This window comes from Bombina bombina, chromosome 2 (assembly GCF_027579735.1).
Source record: "Bombina bombina isolate aBomBom1 chromosome 2, aBomBom1.pri, whole genome shotgun sequence".
NCBI classification, from domain to species: domain Eukaryota; kingdom Metazoa; phylum Chordata; class Amphibia; order Anura; family Bombinatoridae; genus Bombina; species Bombina bombina.
The window spans coordinates 819,922,399-819,943,565 of record NC_069500.1 but is presented as its reverse complement, the minus strand read 5'-3'; the positions used below and the strand labels follow the sequence as shown (position 1 = coordinate 819,943,565).

The following is a 21,167-nucleotide window of genomic DNA, read 5'->3' as shown; positions in this document are numbered from 1 at the left end:
AGACTCTGGGAGGACTTTGCCTCTTCATTTGCATTCAGTGCTTGCAGGATGTTGGAGAGAAGTCTGTTCTGTTTCGCTTGGTATAGGCGTGGCCTTCTTTTCCTGTTTGTACCCGTTTGGGTCTCTGTGAGCTGAGCTCACTCTTGGAGGTGTTCTTTTTTCTTATTGAGGACCTTTTTCGGTTTCCTTGGTTTTTCTTTGCCTTGTCCCCTTGGGGGTTTCGGCTGGTGTCCCCTTCATGAGTGGTGGGGGGCCATCTGTTGGGCGACGGTGTCTCCTGGAGGACTGTTGGCTCAGTCGAGTCCGTTTTGCGGTCTCTAGTTTGGCTTCTGGACTAGCTGCTAGTCAGTGTCCTTGGGGCTTTTTCCTTTAAAAAAATGTATCGGCTTCGGACGTAACAGGGTTTTTATTGGGTAGAGGTTCAGGCCTGGTGCCCTCAGTATAGGCCGCCTATTGTACCCTCCTGTCTTGGCATTCAGTGTCTTCTATAGCTTGGGTATTGTTTTCCCAAAAGTATTGAATGCAGCTGTGGACTCTTTCCATTTAAGAAGAAAAACATAAATTATGCTTACCTGATAATTTCCTTTTCTTCTGATGGAGAGAGTCCACAGCTCCCCACCCGTAATTGTATGTGGGGCGTCCTTATTATTCTTCTGGCACCTTTCACCCTGATATTTCTTCTACTGTTCCTTGTTCCTCGGCAGAATGACTGGGGGATGAGGGGATTGGGAGGAGTATTTAAGCCATTGGCTGGGGTGTCTCTGCCTCCTCCTTGTGGCCAGGTTCTTAGTTCCCAAAAGTAATGAATGCAGCTGTGGACTCTTTCCATCAGAAGAAAATGAAATTATCAGGTAAGCATAATTAATTTAAAAAGTTGAGGTACATACTTCAGAATGGGGTAGTTGGCTTTGGGTAATGAGTCAGCTGTTAGATCAGACTGTTGAAGAGGCAAATTAATGTTAAAGCGTGTGTGCAAAATTTGACTCGTTGCAGTTGATGCCTGGGTCATATATGGTGTAGTTGAGGGAGTGCTTGTTTGTTTTAAATATATATTAAAATTGACATATTTAAAAGAAAAAAGAATGTTGCAATAAGGTTGTGTGACACACAGGTATACATAAACAATACTACAATGAGCGTGCATAGACTACCTTACATATTCTGGGCATGCACAGCTAAATTGAAATACTTTTTTCAGACTGGCTATTAAAAGGCCTATAAGCAATACATATTTCTCAGTCTCCTGATAAGATAACGCCATACAAATAGTAGATATAATGTATCATGGTAAAGATTGGCCTGAACATAATCTGAAAATGTATTAGATGTTTAAATATCAAAGATAGAAGTGTAAATTTTAGTTTATGTAGTGTGTTGCCATGTTGTAACAAGGTTAAAAAGTTTTTTTTAATCTAAATCTTTCCTGTGGAGGATAATAAGTCAGCTGAAACGTATCATGCTCAGAGTTTAGCATCCCTTTTAACTTCAAAACTTTAGGTCAGACTTTCGATTTTATAAGTGCTTAGTAGTTACAAGGGTGACGATACTTCCCAAAATGGTCTATTCATTTAGGGCATGTCACATTGTCAGTTACCTTACAGAAACTCAGTAACTTCAGAAAAACGTTGCTTTTTAATTGGGGAAATTGGACATCACAGATCACATTTCAGCTACAGTTGCTCAGCCTGTCTTGTAGAATTAATAAGAAAATATTATGTACTTTAGGTATAAATGGGGGAAGAGATAATGCAGACCTGATTTTACATCTACTATGACCAAAGAAGGCTTATAGACCTAACAAACTTTCCTACCAAAATCAGCCTCAGAACATTGTGAAATGTAAATCTTATTCCATACCCTAGGGCTCTAGGGAGACATTTTGTTTCAGTGGATTTTGTTTCAGTGGAAAAATGGGAGATAACTATAAGAAGATGTTACCTATGTTTGTTTTTAGTTGATTGTATCTTTTGAACTTTCCACTGCAGGGGACGAAAATTACTAATTTGGCTTGTGTAACAGTTTCTTTATACTAAATAATGTTTACTTTTGGCACAGAGCACTGACACTTTATTGAAATCTACACAGAATTAGATATTTGTGTATATCGTTGTGATAGTGGGATGATTTAAATTATTTTTGTAATTGTAACTGATTTTTACCCATGATGAAGTGGATACCTTATATAGAAGTAAAACATTTACTGCTTTTAAGAAGTGAATGCTCTTAGTAATGTTTTAATACGTACAATGAGAATGTTTATTATCTTGCATAAAAGTACATACAAATTGCATATTATAGTTATCCAGAAGTACATTACTACATTTTGAAATCTTGAAAACATAAAGGTTTGGGTGATATAAATGGTAGTGTTCAGGCTAGTTAAATATGGTCACAGTCTGTATGTTGAACAAACTTAGGAAGTGAAGGCCCAATTGTTGTAAGCTCTAATAATTTACTTAAAGGGATTGTCTAATCAAAATTAAACTTTCATGATTCAGATAGAGCATGCAATTTTAAATAACGTTCTAATTCACTCCTATTAATTTTTCTTCGTTCTCTTGGTATCTTTATTTGAAAAAGATAAAATGTAAGCTTTGGAGCCAGCGCCTGGGTAGCGATTGGTGTTTAGATCTGACCACCAATCAGCAAGTGCTACTCAGGATGCTGAACCAAAAATAGGCAGGTTCCTAACCTTACATTCAAATAAAGATACCAAAAGAGCAAAGAAAATTTGAGGAGTAAATTAGAATGTTGCTTAAAATTGCATGCTCTATCTTAATCATGAAAAGTTTAATTTTGACTAGACCACTGGTTTTCAAACCTGTCCTCAGGCCACATTTTGAGGCTATCTGAACTGGAGCACAGGTGAAGCAATCAGCTGATTAGTAAGCATGGTTATTTTACCTGCTCTTCTACAAGGTAATCCTGAAAACCTGGCCTGTTGGGGAGGCCTGAGGACAGGTTTAAAAAACAGTGGACTAGACTATCACTTTAAAATGCATATTTAAATTTATAGCATGTCCTTTTACCAATTGGAGTCATTAATACTTTATTTTATTTTTTGTTAGGAGCCTAATGTGAAATCCTTTTTTTTTTTTTTCTTCTAGGTTTCTTTTATCCACCTTGGTCATCTTCTTCTGTTAATGGACCAATACTGAACAGCCATGGTTCAGAAACTGACTGCATGGATGACTCTTCAAATTCAGGCACCTTATCAAACTCTGGAGGGTCTCGTAGTTCTACGCCCTCACACCACCAGCAGTCATATCAACGCTCCCCTGCACATTACACTATCTCTTCAAGCCCTCGGACACTTCTAGATTCAGGCAAGTTTTCGGGAGATGGAGAAGTAGATACCAGCGACACAGAAACAGATGCCAAAAGGAGAATCATCTTCACAATCACCAGTGGTGGTGGCTGCTCTAATGGCAGGTCACCATCAAATAAGCATAGCCCGCTAACTGCTACTATTCGTATGGAGTGTGGACCTGGACAAGAAGGAAGAAGAAGAGCTGTTCGGAGGAAGAGGTCATCCACAGGAAGTCACAGCCTGGGGATATCTCCCAAACGCAAGTCCCTTCCTTCATCACTTGGTTTTAACGGATATACTTCTGGATCTCCACTGAACATCAACTCTATGGTAATTTGTGTCCGCTGTTTCTTTAACCCTCATTGTTGTGCCAAAAGCTTCTTTATTACATTATAGGTATTTTCATTTTTAAATTTCAGATATCTTTTAATTTTTGAAGATCTTTTCACAAAACATTCCAAATAAATGGAATTTACAAACATTACAAATCTTACATTGCTTTGAATTTTTATCCTGTATCCATTGTTCCCTGTCTTTTTAAGCTACTGTAAATAGCAGGCAAACTGTTTTCAGTAATTGAGAGCACACACTGCAAAATCCAGGTGGTGCCTTCAAATGACTATTTTCCCCTCTCTAAGGCTGTATTAAAATTGTTGAAAACCCTTTCATCCACAGATATTAAGAATTCACTTGTAATGTTTTTATTGATCATGCCACATAGTAGTAGTTCATTATGAAAACCTTTTATAATTTTGCCTTTCTTTAATAACAGGTGGTGAGAGTCCACAATTCCTTACATATGGGAACCACTTCCCCACCTGCAGGAGAAAGTTTCCCAAACCCCAAGAGCTCTATAAAACCCCTCACACATTCCTTAGGGCTAGATTTATCACAGCTGAGGCGTACAGGGGCACGTATACGCGCCCCTGTACGCCTCAGCTCGCCTGTGGCGGGGCGAAATTACCCGCAGGTAATTAACATTGCACATGAGCGCAATTTTGCGCTCACGTGAAATCCTGTGCACAGCCAATCACGCGCGGGCAGGAGCTGTCAATCTCCTCTTTCGGACTCGACCGAAGAGATTGAATTTCGCCACCTTAGAGGTGGCAAAGAGCTTAGGAAAGCAGCGGTCTGGTGACCGCTGCTTGATAAATCACGGCGAGCAAGTTCTCGTGAGAACTTGCAGCCGTAGGGGCTTGATAAATCTAGCCCTTAGTCTTTGCTTCCATTGGAGGTGGTTGAAGAATGAAGCTGTGCATGTGCTTCAGTGAAAGTGGTATTCAGCTTATATTTCTCCTACATTGGTGTATCCGGTCCACGGCTTCATCCTTACTTGTGGGATATTCTCAATCCCTACAGGAAGTGGCAAAGAGAGCACACAGCAGAGCTGTCCATATAGCTCCCCTCAGGCTCCGCCCCCCCCTGTCATTCTCTTTGCCGCTTTAACTAGTAGCATCTCCACGGGGGTGGTAAAGAGTATGTGGTGTTTAGTTGTAGTTTTTTATTCTTCTATCAAGAGTTTGTTATTTTAAAATAGTGCCGGCTTGTACTATTTACTCTGCAGCAGAAAGTGATGAAGATTTCTGCCAAGAGGAATATGATTTTAGCACCAGTAACTAAAATCCATTGCTGTTCCCACGCAGGACTGTTGAAACCAGAGAACTTCAGTTGGGGGGAACAGTTTGCAGGCTTAACTGCTTCAGGTATGATCAGTCATTTTTCTAACAAGACCTAGTAATGCTAGAAGACTGTCAGCAATCCCCTCTGGGATAGGTAAGCCATTTTTCTTAGACTCTGTATAAAATTATGGCTTATATTAAGGGCTCTATGCTGGTTGACACTATTGTGGGCTAAATCGATTGCTTTTTAGCATGTTTTCACTATAAATAAGGTGTTTTTCTTCTGTTATGTGTGATCAGTCCACGGGTCATCATTACTTCTGGGATATAACTCCTCCCCAACAGGAAATGCAAGAGGATTCACCCAGCAGAGCTGCATATAGCTCCTCCCCTCTACGTCAGTCCCAGTCATTCTCTTGCACCCAACGACTAGATAGGATGTGTGAGAGGACTATGGTGATTATACTTAGTTTTTATGACTTCAATCAAAAGTTTGTTATTTTACAATAGCACCGGAGCGTGTTATTACTTCTCTGGCAGACTTTGAGGAAGAATCTACCAGAGTTTTTACTATGATTTTAACCGGAGTAGTTAAGATCATATTGCTGTTCTCGGCCATCTGAGGGAGGTAAAAGCTTCAGATCAGGGGACAGCGGGCAGATGAATCTGCATTGAGGTATGTAGCAGTTTTTATTTTCTGAATGGAATTGATGAGAAAATCCTGCTATACCGTTATAACGACATGTATGTATACATTCAGTATTCTGGGAATGGTATTTCACCGGAACTACTCTGTTAAAGGTCACTAATCTTTTTAATAAGTATTTATCATGTTAAACGTTTTTGCTGGAATGTAGAATCGTTTACATTGCTGAGGTACTGAGTAAATAAATGTTTGGGCTTTATTTTCCACTTGGCAGTTGTTTGCTTTTAATTGTGACAGTTTCGTTTCTCTTCACTGCTGTGTGTGAGAGGGAGGGGCCGTTTTTGGCGCTCTTTGCTACGCATCAAAAAATTCCAGTCAGCTACTATTATATTTCCTGCATGATCCGGTTCATCTCTGACAGATCTCAGGGGTCTTCAAACTTCTTTGAAGGGAGGTACATTCTCTCAGCAGAGCTGTGAGAATTTTTATATTGACTGTGGATAAAAACGTTACTCTATAATTTTTATGTCAAATTTAGTTATTGTTATTTTACTAATGGGAACAAACCTTTGCTAAAAGTTGTGTTGTTTTAAAGCTGATGCTATAACTGTTTTTCAGTTCATTATCTCAACTGTCATTTAATCGTTTAAGTACCTCTTTGAGGCACAGTACGTTTTTGCTAAAAAAGATTATAACCAGGTTGCAAGTTATTGCTAGTGTGTTAAACATGTCTGACTCAGAGGAAGATATCTGTGTCATTTGTTCCAATGCCAAGGTGGAGCCCAATAGAAATTTATGTACTAACTGTATTGATGCTACTTTAAATAAAAGTCAATCTGTACAATGTGAACAAATTTCACCAATCTGCGAGGGGAGAGTTATGCCGACTAACTCGCCTCACGCGGCAGTACCTGCATCTCCCGCCCGGGAGGTGCGTGATATTATGGCGCCTAGTACATCTGGGCGGCCATTACAGATAACATTACAAGATATGGCTACTGTTATGACTGAAGTTTTGTCTAAATTACCAGAACTAAGAGGCAAGCGTGATCACTCTGGGGTGAGAACAGAGTGCGCTGACAATACTAGGGCCATGTCTGATACTGCGTCACAGCTTGCAGAGCATGAGGACGGAGAGCTTCATTCTGTGGGTGACGGTTCTGATCCAAACAGATTGGATTCAGATATTTCAAATTTTAAATTTAAATTGGAGAACCTCCGTGTATTACTAGGGGAGGTCTTAGCAGCTCTCAATGATTGTAACACCGTTGCAATACCAGAGAAACTGTGTAGGTTGGATAAATACTTTGCGGTACCGGCGAGTACTGACGTTTTCCCTATACCTAAGAGATTAACTGAAATTGTTACTAAGGAGTGGGATAGACCCGGTGTGCCGTTCTCACCCCCTCCAATATTTAGAAAGATGTTTCCAATAGACGCCACCACTCGGGACTTATGGCAAACGGTCCCTAAGGTGGAGGGAGCAGTTTCTACTCTAGCTAAGCGTACCACTATCCCGGTGGAGGATAGCTGTGCTTTTTCAGATCCAATGGATAAAAAATTAGAGGGTTACCTTAAGAAAATGTTTGTTCAACAAGGTTTTATTTTGCAACCCCTTGCATGTATCGCGCCGATTACGGCTGCGGCAGCATTTTGGATTGAGTCTCTGGAAGAGAACCTTAGTTCATCTACGCTAGACGACATTATGGACAGGCTTAGAGTCCTTAAACTAGCTAATTCATTCATTTCGGAGGCCGTAGTACATTTAACCAAACTTACGGCTAAGAACTCAGGATTCGCCATACAGGCACGTAGGGCACTGTGGCTAAAATCCTGGTCAGCTGATGTTACTTCTAAGTCCAAATTACTTAATATACCTTTCAAGGGGCAGTCTTTATTTGGGCCCGGTTTGAAAGAAATTATCGCTGACATTACAGGAGGTAAGGGCCACGCCCTACCTCAAGACAAAGCCAAAGCTAAGGCTAGACAGTCTAATTTTCGTCCCTTTCGGAATTTCAAAACAGGAGCAGCATCAACCTCCACTGCACCAAAACAGGAAGGAGCTGTTGCTCGTTACAGGCAAGGCTGGAAGCCTAACCAGTCCTGGAACAAGGGCAAACAGGCCAGGAAACCTGCTGCTGCCCCAAAGACAGCATGAACCGAGAGCCCCCGATCCGGGACCGGATCTAGTGGGGGGCAGACTTTCTCTCTTCGCCCAGGCCTGGGCAAGAGATGTTCAGGATCCCTGGGCGCTAGAGATCATATCTCAGGGATACCTTCTAGACTTCAAATTATCTCCCCCAAGAGGGAGATTTCATCTGTCAAGATTGTCAACAAACCAGATAAAGAAAGAAGCGTTTCTACGCTGTGTACAAGATCTGTTATTAATGGGAGTGATCCATCCGGTTCCGCGGTCGGAACAAGGACAAGGGTTCTACTCAAACCTGTTTGTGGTTCCCAAAAAAGAGGGAACTTTCAGACCAATCTTAGATTTAAAGATTCTAAACAAATTCCTAAGAGTTCCATCGTTCAAAATGGAAACTATTCGGACAATCTTGCCCATGATCCAAAAGGGTCAGTACATGACCACAGTGGATTTAAAAGATGCTTACCTTCACATACCGATCCACAAAGATCATCACCGGTATCTACGGTTTGCCTTCCTAGACAGGCACTATCAGTTTGTAGCTCTTCCATTCGGATTGGCTACGGCCCCAAGAATCTTCACAAAGATTCTAGGTGCCCTTCTGGCGGTACTAAGACCGCGAGGGATTTCGGTAGCTCCGTACCTAGACGACATTCTAATACAAGCTTCAAGCTTTCAAACTGCCAAGTCTCATACAGAGTTAGTTCTGGCATTTCTAAGGTCGCATGGATGGAAAGTGAACGAAAAGAAGAGTTCTCTTTTTCCCCTCACAAGAGTTCCATTCTTGGGGACTCTTATAGATTCTGTAGAAATGAAGATTTACCTGACAGAAGACAGGTTAACAAAGCTTCAAGATGCATGCCGTGTCCTTCATTCCATTCAACACCCGTCAGTAGCTCAATGCATGGAGGTGATCGGCTTAATGGTAGCGGCAATGGACATAGTACCTTTTGCACGCCTACACCTCAGACCGCTGCAATTATGCATGCTAAGTCAGTGGAATGGGGATTACTCAGATTTGTCCCCTACTCTGAATCTGAATCAAGAGACCAGAAATTCTCTTCTATGGTGGCTTCATCGGCCACACCTGTCCAGGGGGATGCCATTCAGCAGGCCAGACTGGACAATTGTAACAACAGACGCCAGCCTACTAGGTTGGGGCGCTGTCTGGAATTCTCTGAAGGCTCAGGGATTATGGAATCAGGAGGAGAGTCTCCTTCCAATAAACATTCTGGAATTGAGAGCAGTTCTCAATGCCCTTCTGGCTTGGCCCCAATTAACAACTCGGGGGTTCATCAGGTTTCAGTCGGACAATATCACGACTGTAGCTTACATCAACCATCAGGGAGGGACAAGAAGCTCCCTAGCAATGATGGAAGTATCAAAGATAATTCGCTGGGCAGAGTCTCACTCTTGCCACCTGTCAGCAATCCACATCCCGGGAGTGGAGAACTGGGAGGCGGATTTCTTGAGTCGCCAGACTTTTCATCCGGGGGAGTGGGAACTTCATCCGGAGGTCTTTGCCCAAATACTTCGACGTTGGGGCAAACCACAGATAGATCTCATGGCGTCTCGCCAGAACGCCAAACTTCCTCACTACGGGTCCAGATCCAGAGATCCGGGAGCGGTTCTGATAGATGCTTTGACAGCACCTTGGAACTTCGGGATGGCTTATGTGTTTCCACCCTTCCCGCTGCTTCCTCGATTGATTGCCAAAATCAAACAGGAGAGAGCATCAGTGATTCTAATAGCACCTGCATGGCCACGCAGGACTTGGTATGCAGATCTAGTGGACATGTCATCCTGTCCGCCTTGGTCTCTACCTCTAAGACAGGACCTTCTGATACAGGGTCCGTTCAAACATCAAAATCTAACTTCTCTGAAGCTGACTGCTTGGAAATTGAACGCTTGATTTTATCAAAACGTGGTTTTTCTGAGTCGGTTATTGATACCCTGATACAGGCTAGGAAGCCTGTTACCAGAAAGATTTACCATAAAATATGGCGTAAATACCTATACTGGTGCGAATCCAAACGTTACTCCTGGAGTAAGGTTAGGATCCCTAGGATTTTGTCCTTTCTACAAGAAGGCTTAGAAAAGGGTTTATCGGCTAGTTCATTAAAGGGACAGATTTCAGCTCTGTCCATCTTGTTACACAGGCGTCTGTCAGAAAATCCAGACGTCCAGGCCTTTTGTCAGGCTTTAGCTAGGATCAAGCCTGTGTTTAAAGCTGTTGCTCCACCATGGAGTTTAAACTTAGTTCTTAACGTTTTACAGGGTGTTCCGTTTGAACCCCTTCATTCCATTGATATAAAATTGTTATCTTGGAAAGTTCTGTTTTTAATGGCTATTTCCTCGGCTCGAAGAGTCTCTGAGTTATCAGCATTACATTGTGATTCTCCTTATCTGATTTTTCACTCAGACAAGGTAGTTCTGCGTACTAAACCTGGGTTCTTACCTAAGGTAGTCACTAACAGGAATATCAATCAAGAGATTGTTGTTCCATCCTTGTGTCCAAATCCTTCTTCAAAGAAGGAACGTCTTCTACACAATCTGGATGTAGTTCGTGCCCTCAAGTTCTACTTGCAGGCAACTAAAGATTTTCGTCAAACTTCTTCCCTGTTTGTCGTTTATTCTGGACAGAGGAGAGGTCAAAAAGCTTCTGCTACCTCTCTCTCTTTTTGGCTTCGTAGCATAATACGTTTAGCCTATGAGACTGCTGGACAGCAGCCTCCTGAAAGAATTACAGCTCACTCCACTAGAGCTGTGGCTTCCACTTGGGCCTTTAAGAATGAGGCCTCTGTTGAACAGATTTGCAAGGCTGCAACTTGGTCTTCGCTTCATACTTTTTCCAAATTTTACAAATTTGACACTTTTGCTTCTTCGGAGGCTATTTTTGGGAGAAAGGTTCTTCAGGCAGTGGTTCCTTCTGTATAATGAGCCTGCCTATCCCTCCCGTCATCCGTGTACTTTTGCTTTGGTATTGGTATCCCAGAAGTAATGATGACCCGTGGACTGATCACACATAACAGAAGAAAACATAATTTATGCTTACCTGATAAATTCCTTTCTTCTGTTGTGTGATCAGTCCACGGCCCGCCCTGTTTTTTAAGGCAGGTAAATATTTTTTAAATTATACTCCAGTCACCACTTCACCCTTGGTTACTCCTTTCTCGTTGATTCTTGGTCGAATGACTGGGACTGGCGTAGAGGGGAGGAGCTATATGCAGCTCTGCTGGGTGAATCCTCTTGCATTTCCTGTTGGGGAGGAGTTATATCCCAGAAGTAATGATGACCCGTGGACTGATCACACAACAGAAGAAAGGAATTTATCAGGTAAGCATAAATTATGTTTTTCAGACTTTAAAACACTTTTGGGGTTTTATTTTGCGCCTGGCACTTATTTGGACACCTATTCTAGTCAGAAAGGCCCCTCCACTCTGGAAATGAAGAGGGAGGAGGCCTCATTTTCAAGCCTCAATTGTGCAGTTGTTTTGCTTAGGCAGTTCATGCAGCTTCACGTGGGGAGTCCAGAGGCATCAGAAAAGACTCCAGAGAGGCTTATTTCCTACTAAAATAATACCTAAAGAAGGTAAAGGCCACAGTGGAAGCTGTGGCATAGTACTGTAGTGTTTTTAACAGGTTAATTGCTGTTATTAGCTCCGGTTTTGCGCATTAAGGGGTTAATTGGTCTGAAAATTTGTGTGCAATCCTTTCAAAGCATTAAGACACTGTGGTGAAAATTTCATTAAAATCGGATGTTTATTTGATGGTTTTTTTGATGTTTTAGTAATAAAGTGTACACTTTTATTATTTAAAGACACAGTAACGTTTTTGTCAAAAATAATTTTTATTGCATTGAAGATCTGTTTAAGTCTGTCAAACATGTCTGACCCATCAGATAACCTATGTTCTGTATGTTCAAAGGCCAAGGTGGTTGCCCCATTAAATTTATGTGTGAAGTGTGCCATAGCGTCCAAACAGCTTAAGGACAGTACAATCACGCTTAAAGATATAGCCCAAGATGATTCTTTAGCTGAAGGTAGTGAGGATAGCTCACTATCCTCTCCTTCTGTGTCAACGCCAGCTATGCACGCGCAAGCGATGCCCAGTACATCTAGCACGCCAATTGCTATTACTATGCAACAGTTAGCAGCAGTAATGGATAATTCTCTCGCAGCATTTTTATCCAAACTGCCAGCTTTTCCTAGGAAGCGTGATTGCTTTAAATACAGAAAATGAGCAAGCAGACGCAGAGGATAATTTATCTGTAGTGCCCTCACATCAATCTGACTTGGCGGTGAGGGAGGGCCTGTCTGAGGGAGAAATTTCTGACACAGGAAAAGTTTCTCAGCAGGCAGAGCCTGATACCATAGCATTTAAATTTAAGCTAGAACACCTCCGCGCTCTACTTAAGGAGGTCCTAGCTACTCTTGATGATTGTGACCCTTTGGTGGTCCCAGAAAAATTGTGTAAAATGGATAAATTCTTAGAGGTCCCAGTACACACTGATGCGTTTCCGATACCTAAGAGGGTGGCAGATATAGTGAATAAGGAGTGGGAGAAGCCAGGTGTACCTTTTGTTCCCCCTCCTATATTTAAGAAAATGTTCCCCATTGTTGACCCCAGAAGGGACGCGTGGCAGACGGTCCCTAAGGTAGAGGGGGCAGTTTCAACGCTAGCTAAGCGCACAACTATACCAATAGAAGACAGTTGCGCTTTCAAAGATCCTATGGATAAAAAATTAGGTTTACTTAAGAAAATTTTTGTTCAACAAGGTTTTCTTCTTCAACCAATTTCTTGCATTATTCCTGTAACCACTGCAACTGCTTTTTGGTTTGACGAATTAGAAAACTCGCTCCAGAAGGAGACTTCTTATGATGAAGTCATGGATAGAATTCACGCCCTGAAGTTGGCTAATTCTTTTTTTACAGATGCCGCTTTTCAGTTAGCTAAATTAGCGGCGAAAAATTCTGGTTTCGCAATAGTGGCGCGTAGAGCGCTTTGGCTAAAATCGTGGTCGGCGGATGTGTCCAAAACAAAATTGCTTAATATTCCTTTCAAGGGTAAGACCCTATTCGGGCCAGAGTTGAAAGAAATTATTTCGGATATCACTGGGGGAAAGGGCCATGCCCTTCCACAGGAGATAGACCTTTCAAAGCTAAAAATAAGTCTAATTTTCGTTGCTTTTGCAATTTCAGGAACGGACCGGCTTCTACCTCTACAGCCACTAGGCAAGAGGGTAACGCACCCCAGCCCAAACCAGCATGGAAACCATTGCAAGGCTGGAACAAGGGTAAACAGGCCAAAAAGCCTGCTGCTGCTACCAAGACAGCATGAAGGGGTAGCCCCCGATCCGGGACCGGATCTAGTAGGGGGCAGACTTTCTCTCTTTGCTCAGGCCTGGGCAAGAGATGTTCCGGACCCCTGGGCACTAGAAATTGTCTCTCAGGGGTATCTTCTAGAATTCAAGGACCTTCCTCCAAGGGGAAGGTTCCACATGTCTCGCTTATCTTTAGATCAGATAAAGAGACAGGCATTCTTACATTGCGTAGAAGACCTTTTAAAAATGGGAGTGATAAACCCATTTCCAACAGCAGAACAAGGACTGGGATTTTACTCAAACCTGTTTGTAGTTCCCAAAAAGGAAGGAACTTTCAGGCCAATTCTGGATTTAAAGATCCTAAACAAATTCCTCAGAGTTCCATCATTCAAATGGAAACCATTCGGACAAGCATTACCAGTTCGTGGCTCTTCCCTTCGGATTGGCCACTGCTCCCAGAATTTTCACAAAGGTGCTAGGGTCCCTTCTAGCGGTGCTAAGGCCAAGGGGCATTGCAGTAGCACCTTACCTAGACGACATTTTAATACAGGCGTCGTCCTTTCACAAAGCAAGGGCTCATACGGACATTGTTCTAGCCTTTCTAAGGTCTCACGGGTGGAAGGTGAACATAGAAAAAAGTTCTCTGTCCCCGTTCACAAGGGTTCCCTTCCTGGGAACAATAATAGACTCGGTAGAAATGAAAATATTTCTGACAGAGGTCAGGAAATTAAAACTTTTGAACACTTGTCGAGTTCTTCAATCCATTCCTCAACCCTCCATAGCTCAGTGCATGGAGGTAATAGGACTAATGGTTGCGGCAATGGACATGGTTCCTTTTGCTCAAATTCATTTAAGACCATTGCAACTGTGCATGCTCAAACAATGGAATGGGGATTATGCAGATTTGTCTCCCCAGATTCAGATGGACCAGCAAACCAGAGACTCACTCCTCTGGTGGTTGTCTCAGGATCACCTGTCTCAGGGAATGAGTTTCCGAAGACCGGAGTGGATCATTGTCACGACCGACGCCAGCCTCTTAGGCTGGGGCGCGGTCTGGAAGTCCCTGAAGGCTCAGGGTCTATGGTCTCGGGAAGAATCTCTTCTCCCGATAAACATTTTGGAATTGAGAGCTATATTCAATGGCTAGAAAGCCTGTCACCAGGAAAATTTACCATAAGATATGGCGGAAATATCTTTGCTGGTGCGAATCCAAGGGTTACTCATGGAGTAAGATTAGGATTCCAAGGATGCTATCTTTTCTCCAAGAAGGATTGGAGAAAGGTCTGTCAGCTAGTTCTTTAAAGGGACAGATATCTGCTCTGTCTGTTTTGTTACACAAGCGTCTGGCAGCCATACCGCATATTCAGGCGTTTGTACAGGCTTTAGTCAGAATCAAGCCTGTCTACAGACCTGTGGCTCCTCCATGGAGTCTAAATTTAGTTCTTTCAGTTCTTCAAGGGGTTCCGTTTGAACCTCTACATTCCATAGATATTAAGTTACTATCTTGGAAAGTTTTGTTTTTAGTAGCGATTTCTTCTGCTAGAAGAGTTTCTGAATTGTCTGCTTTGCAGTGTAATTCACCCTATCTGGTGTTTCATACAGATAAGGTCGTTTTACGTACCAAACCTGGTTTTCTTCCAAAAGTGGTTTCCAATAAGAATATCAACCAGGAAATAGTTGTTCCTTCTCTGTGTCCTAATCCAGTTTCTAACAAGGAACGTCTGTTACACAATCTTGATGTGGTTCGTGCTTTAAAGTTTTATCTAAAAGCAACTAAAGACTTCAGACAAACATCGTCCTTGTTTGTCTATTCTGGCAAGAGGAGAGGTCAAAAGGCGACTGCGACCTCTGTCCTTCTTGCTGAGAAGCATCATCCGGTTGGCTTATGAGACTGCTGGAAGGCAGCCTCCTGAACGAATTACAGCTCACTCTACTAGAGCTGTGGCTTCCACATGGGCTTTCAAGAATGAGGCTTCTGTTGAACAGATTTGTAAGGCAGCGACTTGGTCTTCACTGCATACGTTTGCCAAATTTTACAAATTCGATACTTTTGCTTCTTCGGAGGCTATTTTTGGGAGAAAGGTTTTGCAAGCAGTGGTGCCTTCCGTTTTTGGTTACTTGACTTGTTCCCTCACTTCATCCGTGTCCTAAAGCTTTGGTATTGGTTCCCACAAGTAAGGATGAAGCCGTGGCCCGGATACACCAATGTAGGAGAAAACAGAATTTATGTTTACCTGATAAATTTCTTTCTCCTACGGTGTATCCGGTCCCCGCCCTTGCATCTTGGTCAGGTTTAAATTTATTTTTTGTAAACTACAGTCACCACTGCACCCTATGATTCTCCTTTTTCTCCTAACCGTCGGTCGAATGATTGGGGGGGCGGAGCCTGAGGGGAGCTATATGGACAGCTCTGCTGTGTGCTCTCTTTGCCACTTCCTGTAGGGATTGAGAATATCCCACAAGTAAGGATGAAGCCGTGGACCGGATACACAGTAGGAGAAAGAAATTTATCAGGTAAACATAAATTCTGTTTTAGACCCAGTTCCCCTCAGAGTACAGGGCTGGTCAGAGGCATGTATTTGGGGTTTGGTTTTTGATCTAATGATTTCACCTCATGGGAAATCTTTCATCAACCCTCTGTAATCGGTCGCAGGAAAGGGTCTTCTGCCTCCCTTTACAGATCTATATTTTATACTCCTATTCCATTACCTCTGCTGATATTTTTCAGTACTGGTTTGGCTGTCTGCTACCTGCTTCATAGTGGACCGGTATCTATGGGTAAGTATGTCCTTTTATATATAGACACTCATATAGCTATGTTATAGGCACTTTTAGAATGTTAAATAGTTTAGATATGTATGTATATATGGCCCTGGGACAGAACTCACTATTCCCCTTGGTTCACTTTTTGGGCGTGGGTTAGCATGCGTAATTGTACGCCCATGTCCTTACTGTTATAGGAGTTAGTTTAGCGCACATCAGGGTGTTGTTCGCTCGTCTGGTTAGCACACCTCGGTGCATTACTGTACGCATGTTGGGTTAGCGCACGTTTCTCGTTTATGCGCACATCTGTTTATTTTGGCTCTCTACCATTTAAACATTAAGTTGTTTAACATATGTTGACAGTTACTGCTTAGCTAGACTGAGCATAGCATGTGTTAAAGGGACATTAAACACTTGACTGCTAAAAATTATTCAAACTAACTTCTACTGTGTAATAATAAAAAACTGAGTACAGCTGTTACTTCAGCTTTCACAAATCATTTCAAGAAAATAGTTTCTATTACTATACATATCCTGGGCTTGATGCAGCTATGTATGCCGCCATTTTTTAACAGCACAGGAGTCGCATGACACACACTTCATATCTCCCTAGAGTACCTATAATTTGTGCATATAAATAACACAGCAGCAGCAGCACTCAATGTTATGTAGACAGAGCTTGTGCTGCAGTTTGTTATAAATCTGTTACAGGAATAAAACATTTTATTTTTATGTTTTTCTATGCAAATAAAGCTTACTTTTTCAAAAGTTACCAATGACATTCCTAGTGTGTGTGTGTGTGAATGTACACAGCACTCTGCAGGGTTATAAATGTAAATCATTCTCTTCTCTGACAAGCTCCGGTCTGGAGAGGGAGGGGCCGAGGGGGGAGAGAGAGCAGAGAGACTCCGTGAAGAAAATAGACTGAGTAACTCATGCTGCAAATATTTTTTCCTGAAGATTTGTTTTATACAATATTTTATTTTCATACATCTGCAAACTTCCAAGATACGGATCCAGGTCGAGGGACCCTCAGGCTGAACTAATAGATGCCTTGGCAGTGCCTTAGTCGTTCAACCTAGCTTATGTGTTTCCACCGTTTCCTCTCCTTCCCTGGGTGATTGCTCGGATCAAATAGGAGAGAGCTTTGGTAATTCTAATCGCACCTGCATGGCCACACAGGACTTGGTATGCAGATCTAGTGGACATGTCCTCTCTGCCTCCGTGGAAACTCCCAGTGAGACAGGACCTTCTCATTCAAGTTCCATTCCAACATTCAAATCTAATTTCTCTGCAGTTGACTGCTTGGAGATTGAACGCTTGATCTAAGCGGGGATTCTCTGATGCGGTCATTGATACTTTGATTCAGGCATGTAAGCCTGTCACCAGAAAGATCTATCATAAGATATGGCGTAAATATCTTTTTTGGTGTGAATCCAAGGGTTACTCATGGAGTAAGGTTAGGATTCCCAAGATTCTATCTTTTCTCCAAGAAGGATTGGAGAAAGGGTTATCAGCGAGTTCCTTAAAGGGACAAATCTCTGCTTTGTCAATTTTACTACACAAACGTTTGGCAGATGCTCCAGACGTTCAGTCTTTCTTCTGTTATGTGCGATCAGTCCACGGGTCATCATTACTTCTGGGATATAACTCCTCCCCAACAGGAAATGCAAGAGGATTCACCCAGCAGAGCTGATATAGCTCCTCCCCTCTACGTCAGTCCCAGTCATTCTCTTGCACCCAACGACTAGATAGGATGTGTGAGAGGACTATGGTGATTATACTTAGTTTTTATGACTTCAATCAAAAGTTTGTTATTTTACAATAGCACCGGAGCGTGTTATTACTTCTCTGGCAGAGTTTGAAGAAGAATCTACCAGAGTTTTCTACTATGATTTTAACCGGAGTAGTTAAGATCATATTGCTGTTCTCGGCCATCTGAGGGAGGTAAAGACTTCAGATCAGGGGACAGCGGGCAGATGAATCTGCATTGAGGTATGTAGCAGTTTTTATTTTCTGAATGGAATTGATGAAAAAATCCTGCTATACCGTTATAATGACATGTATGTATACACTTCAGTATTCTGGGAATGGTTTTTCACCGGAACTACTCTGTTAAAGGTTACTAATCCTTTTAATAAATATTGTCATGTTAAACGTTTTTGCTGGAATGTAGAATCGTTTACATTGCTGAGGTACTGAGTAAATAAATGTTTGGGCATTATTTTCCACTTGGCAATTGTCTGCTTTAAATTGTGACAGTTTCGTTTCTCCTCACTGCTGTGTGTGAGAGGGAGGGGCCGTTTTTGGCGCTCTTTTGCTACGCATCAAAAAATTCCAGTCAGCTACTATTATATTTCCTGCATGATCCGGTTCACTGACAGATCTCAGGGGTCTTCAAACTTCTTTGAAGGGAGGTACATTCTCTCAGCAGAGCTGTGAGAATTTTTATTGACTGTGAATAAAAACGTTACTCTGTAATTTTTTTATGTCAAATTTAGTTATTTACTAATGGGAACAAACCTTTGCTAAAAGTTGTGTTATTTTAAACTTGATGCTTTAACTGTTTTTCAGTTCATTATCTCAACTGTCATTTAATCGTTTAAGTACCTCTTTGAGGCACAGTACGTTTTTGCTAAAAAAGATTATAACCAGGTTGCAAGTTATTGCTAGTGTGTTAAACATGTCTGACTCAGAGGAAAATATCTGTGTCATTTGTTCCTATGCCAAGGTGGAGCCCAATAGAAATTTATGTACTAACTGTATTGATGCTACTTTAAATAAAAGTCAATCTGTACAATGTGAACAAATTTCACCAAACTGCGAGGGGAGAGTTATGCCGACTAACTCGCCTCACGCGGCAGTACCTGCATCTCCCGCCCGGGAGGTGCGTGATATTATGGCGCCTAATACATCTGGGCGGCCATTACAGATAACATTACATGATATGGCTACTGTTATGACTGAAGTTTTGTCTAAATTACCAGAACTAAGAGGCAAGCGTGATCACTCTGGGGTGAGAACAGAGTGCGCTGACAATACTAGAGCCATGTCTGATACTGCGTCACAGCTTGCAGAGCATGAGGACGGAGAGCTTCATTCTGTGGGTGACGGTTCTGATCCAAACAGATTGGATTCAGATATTTCAAATTTTAAATTTAAATTGGAGAACCTCCGTGCATTACTAGGGGAGGTCTTAGCAGCTCTCAATGATTGTAACACCATTGCAATACCAGAGAAACTGTGTAGGTTGGATAAATACTTTGCGGTACCGGCGAGTACTGACGTTTTTCCTATACCTAAGAGATTAACTGAAATTGTTACTAAGGAGTGGGATAGACCCGGTGTGCCGTTCTCACCCCCTCCAATATTTAGAAAGATGTTTCCGATAGACGCCACTACTCGGGACTTATGGCAAACGGTCCCTAAGGTGGAGGGAGCAGTTTCTACTTTAGCTAAGCGTACCACTATCCCGGTGGAGGATAGCTGTGCTTTTTCAGATCCAATGGATAAAAAATTAGAGGGTTACCTTAAGAAAATGTTTGTTCAACAAGGTTTTATATTACAACCCCTTGCATGTATCGCGCCGATTACGGCTGCGGCAGCATTTTGGATTGAGTCTCTGGAAGAGAACCTTAGTTCATCTACGCTAGACGATATTATGGACAGGCTTAGAGTCCTTAAACTAGCCAATTCATTCATTTCGGAGGCCGTAGTACATTTAACCAAACTTACGGCTAAGAACTCTGGATTCGCCATACAGGCACGTAGAGCACTGTGGCTAAAATCCTGGTCAGCTGATGTTACTTCTAAGTCCAAATTACTTAATATACCTTTCAAGGGGCAGTCTTTATTTGGGCCCGGGTTGAAAGAAATTATCGCTGACATTACAGGAGGTAAGGGCCACGCCCTACCTCAAGACAAAGCCAAAGCTAAGGCTAGACAGTCTAATTTTCGTCCCTTTCGGAATTTCAAAACTGGAGCAGCGTCAACCTCCACTGCACCAAAACAGGAAGGAGCTGTTGCTCGTTACAGGCAAGGCTGGAAACCTAACCAGTCCTGGAATAAGGGCAAACAGGCCAGGAAACCTGCTGCTGCCCCAAAAACAGCATGAACCGAGAGCCCCCGATCCGGGACCGGATCTAGTGGGGGGCAGACTTTCTCTCTTCGCTCAAGCCTGGGCAAGAGATGTTCAGGATCCCTGGGCGCTGGAGATCATATCTCAGGGATACCTTCTAGACTTCAAATTATCTCCCCCAAAAGGGAGATTTCATCTGTCAAGGTTGTCAACAAACCAGATAAAGAAAGAAGCGTTTCTACGCTGTGTACAAGATCTGTTATTAATGGGAGTGATCCATCCAGTTCCGCGGTCGGAACAAGGACAAGGGTTCTACTCAAACCTGTTTGTGGTTCCCAAAAAAGAGGGAACTTTCAGGCCAATCTTAGATTTAAAGATTCTAAACAAATTCCTAAGAGTTCCATCGTTCAAAATGGAAACTATTCGGACAATTTTACCTATGATCCAAAAGGGTCAGTACATGACCACAGTGGATTTAAAAGATGCTTACCTTCACATACCGATTCACAAAGATCATCAACGGTATCTACGGTTTGCCTTCCTAGACAGGCACTACCAGTTTGTAGCTCTTCCATTCGGATTGGCTACGGCCCCAAGAATCTTCACAAAGGTTCTGGGTGCCCTTCTGGCGGTACTAAGACCGCGAGGGATTTCGGTAGCTCCGTACCTAGACGACATTCTAATACAAGCTTCAAGCTTTCAAACTGCCAAGTCTCATACAGAGTTAGTTCTGGCATTTCTAAGGTCGCATGGATGGAAAGTGAACGAAAAGAAAAGTTCTCTTTTTCCTCTCACAAGAGTTCCATTCTTGGGGACTCTTATAGATTCTGTAGAAATGAAGATTTACCTGACAGAGGACAGGTTAACAAGGCTTCAGGATGCATGCCGTGTCCTTCATTCCATTCAACACCCGTCAGTGGCTCAATGCATGGAGGTGATCGGCTTAATGGTAGCGGCAATGGACATAGTACCTTTTGCACGCCTACACCTCAGACCGCTGCAATTGTGCATGCTAAGTCAGTGGAATGGGGATTACTCAGATTTGTCCCCTACCCTGAATCTGAATCAAGAGACCAGAAATTCTCTTCTATGGTGGCTTTATCGACCACACCTGTCCAGGGGGATGCCATTCAGCAGGCCAGACTGGACAATCGTAACAACAGACGCCAGCCTGCTAGGTTGGGGCGCTGTCTGGAATTCTCTGAAGACTCAGGGATTATGGAATCAGGAGGAGAGTCTCCTTCCAATAAACATTCTGGAATTGAGGGCAGTTCTCAATGCC

General features: G+C 42.5%; 1 protein-coding gene across 1 annotated transcript in view; it reads left to right on the top strand.

Annotated features, from left to right (window-relative positions):
* Positions 1-21,167, top strand: part of DOT1L (DOT1 like histone lysine methyltransferase) — a 742,223-nt gene that overhangs the window by 624,647 nt on the left and 96,409 nt on the right. The window contains exon 20 of the mRNA XM_053700101.1: positions 3,108-3,640. Within this exon, the coding sequence (XP_053556076.1) occupies positions 3,108-3,640 (533 nt within the window). The remainder of the gene's footprint in view (positions 1-3,107; positions 3,641-21,167) is intronic.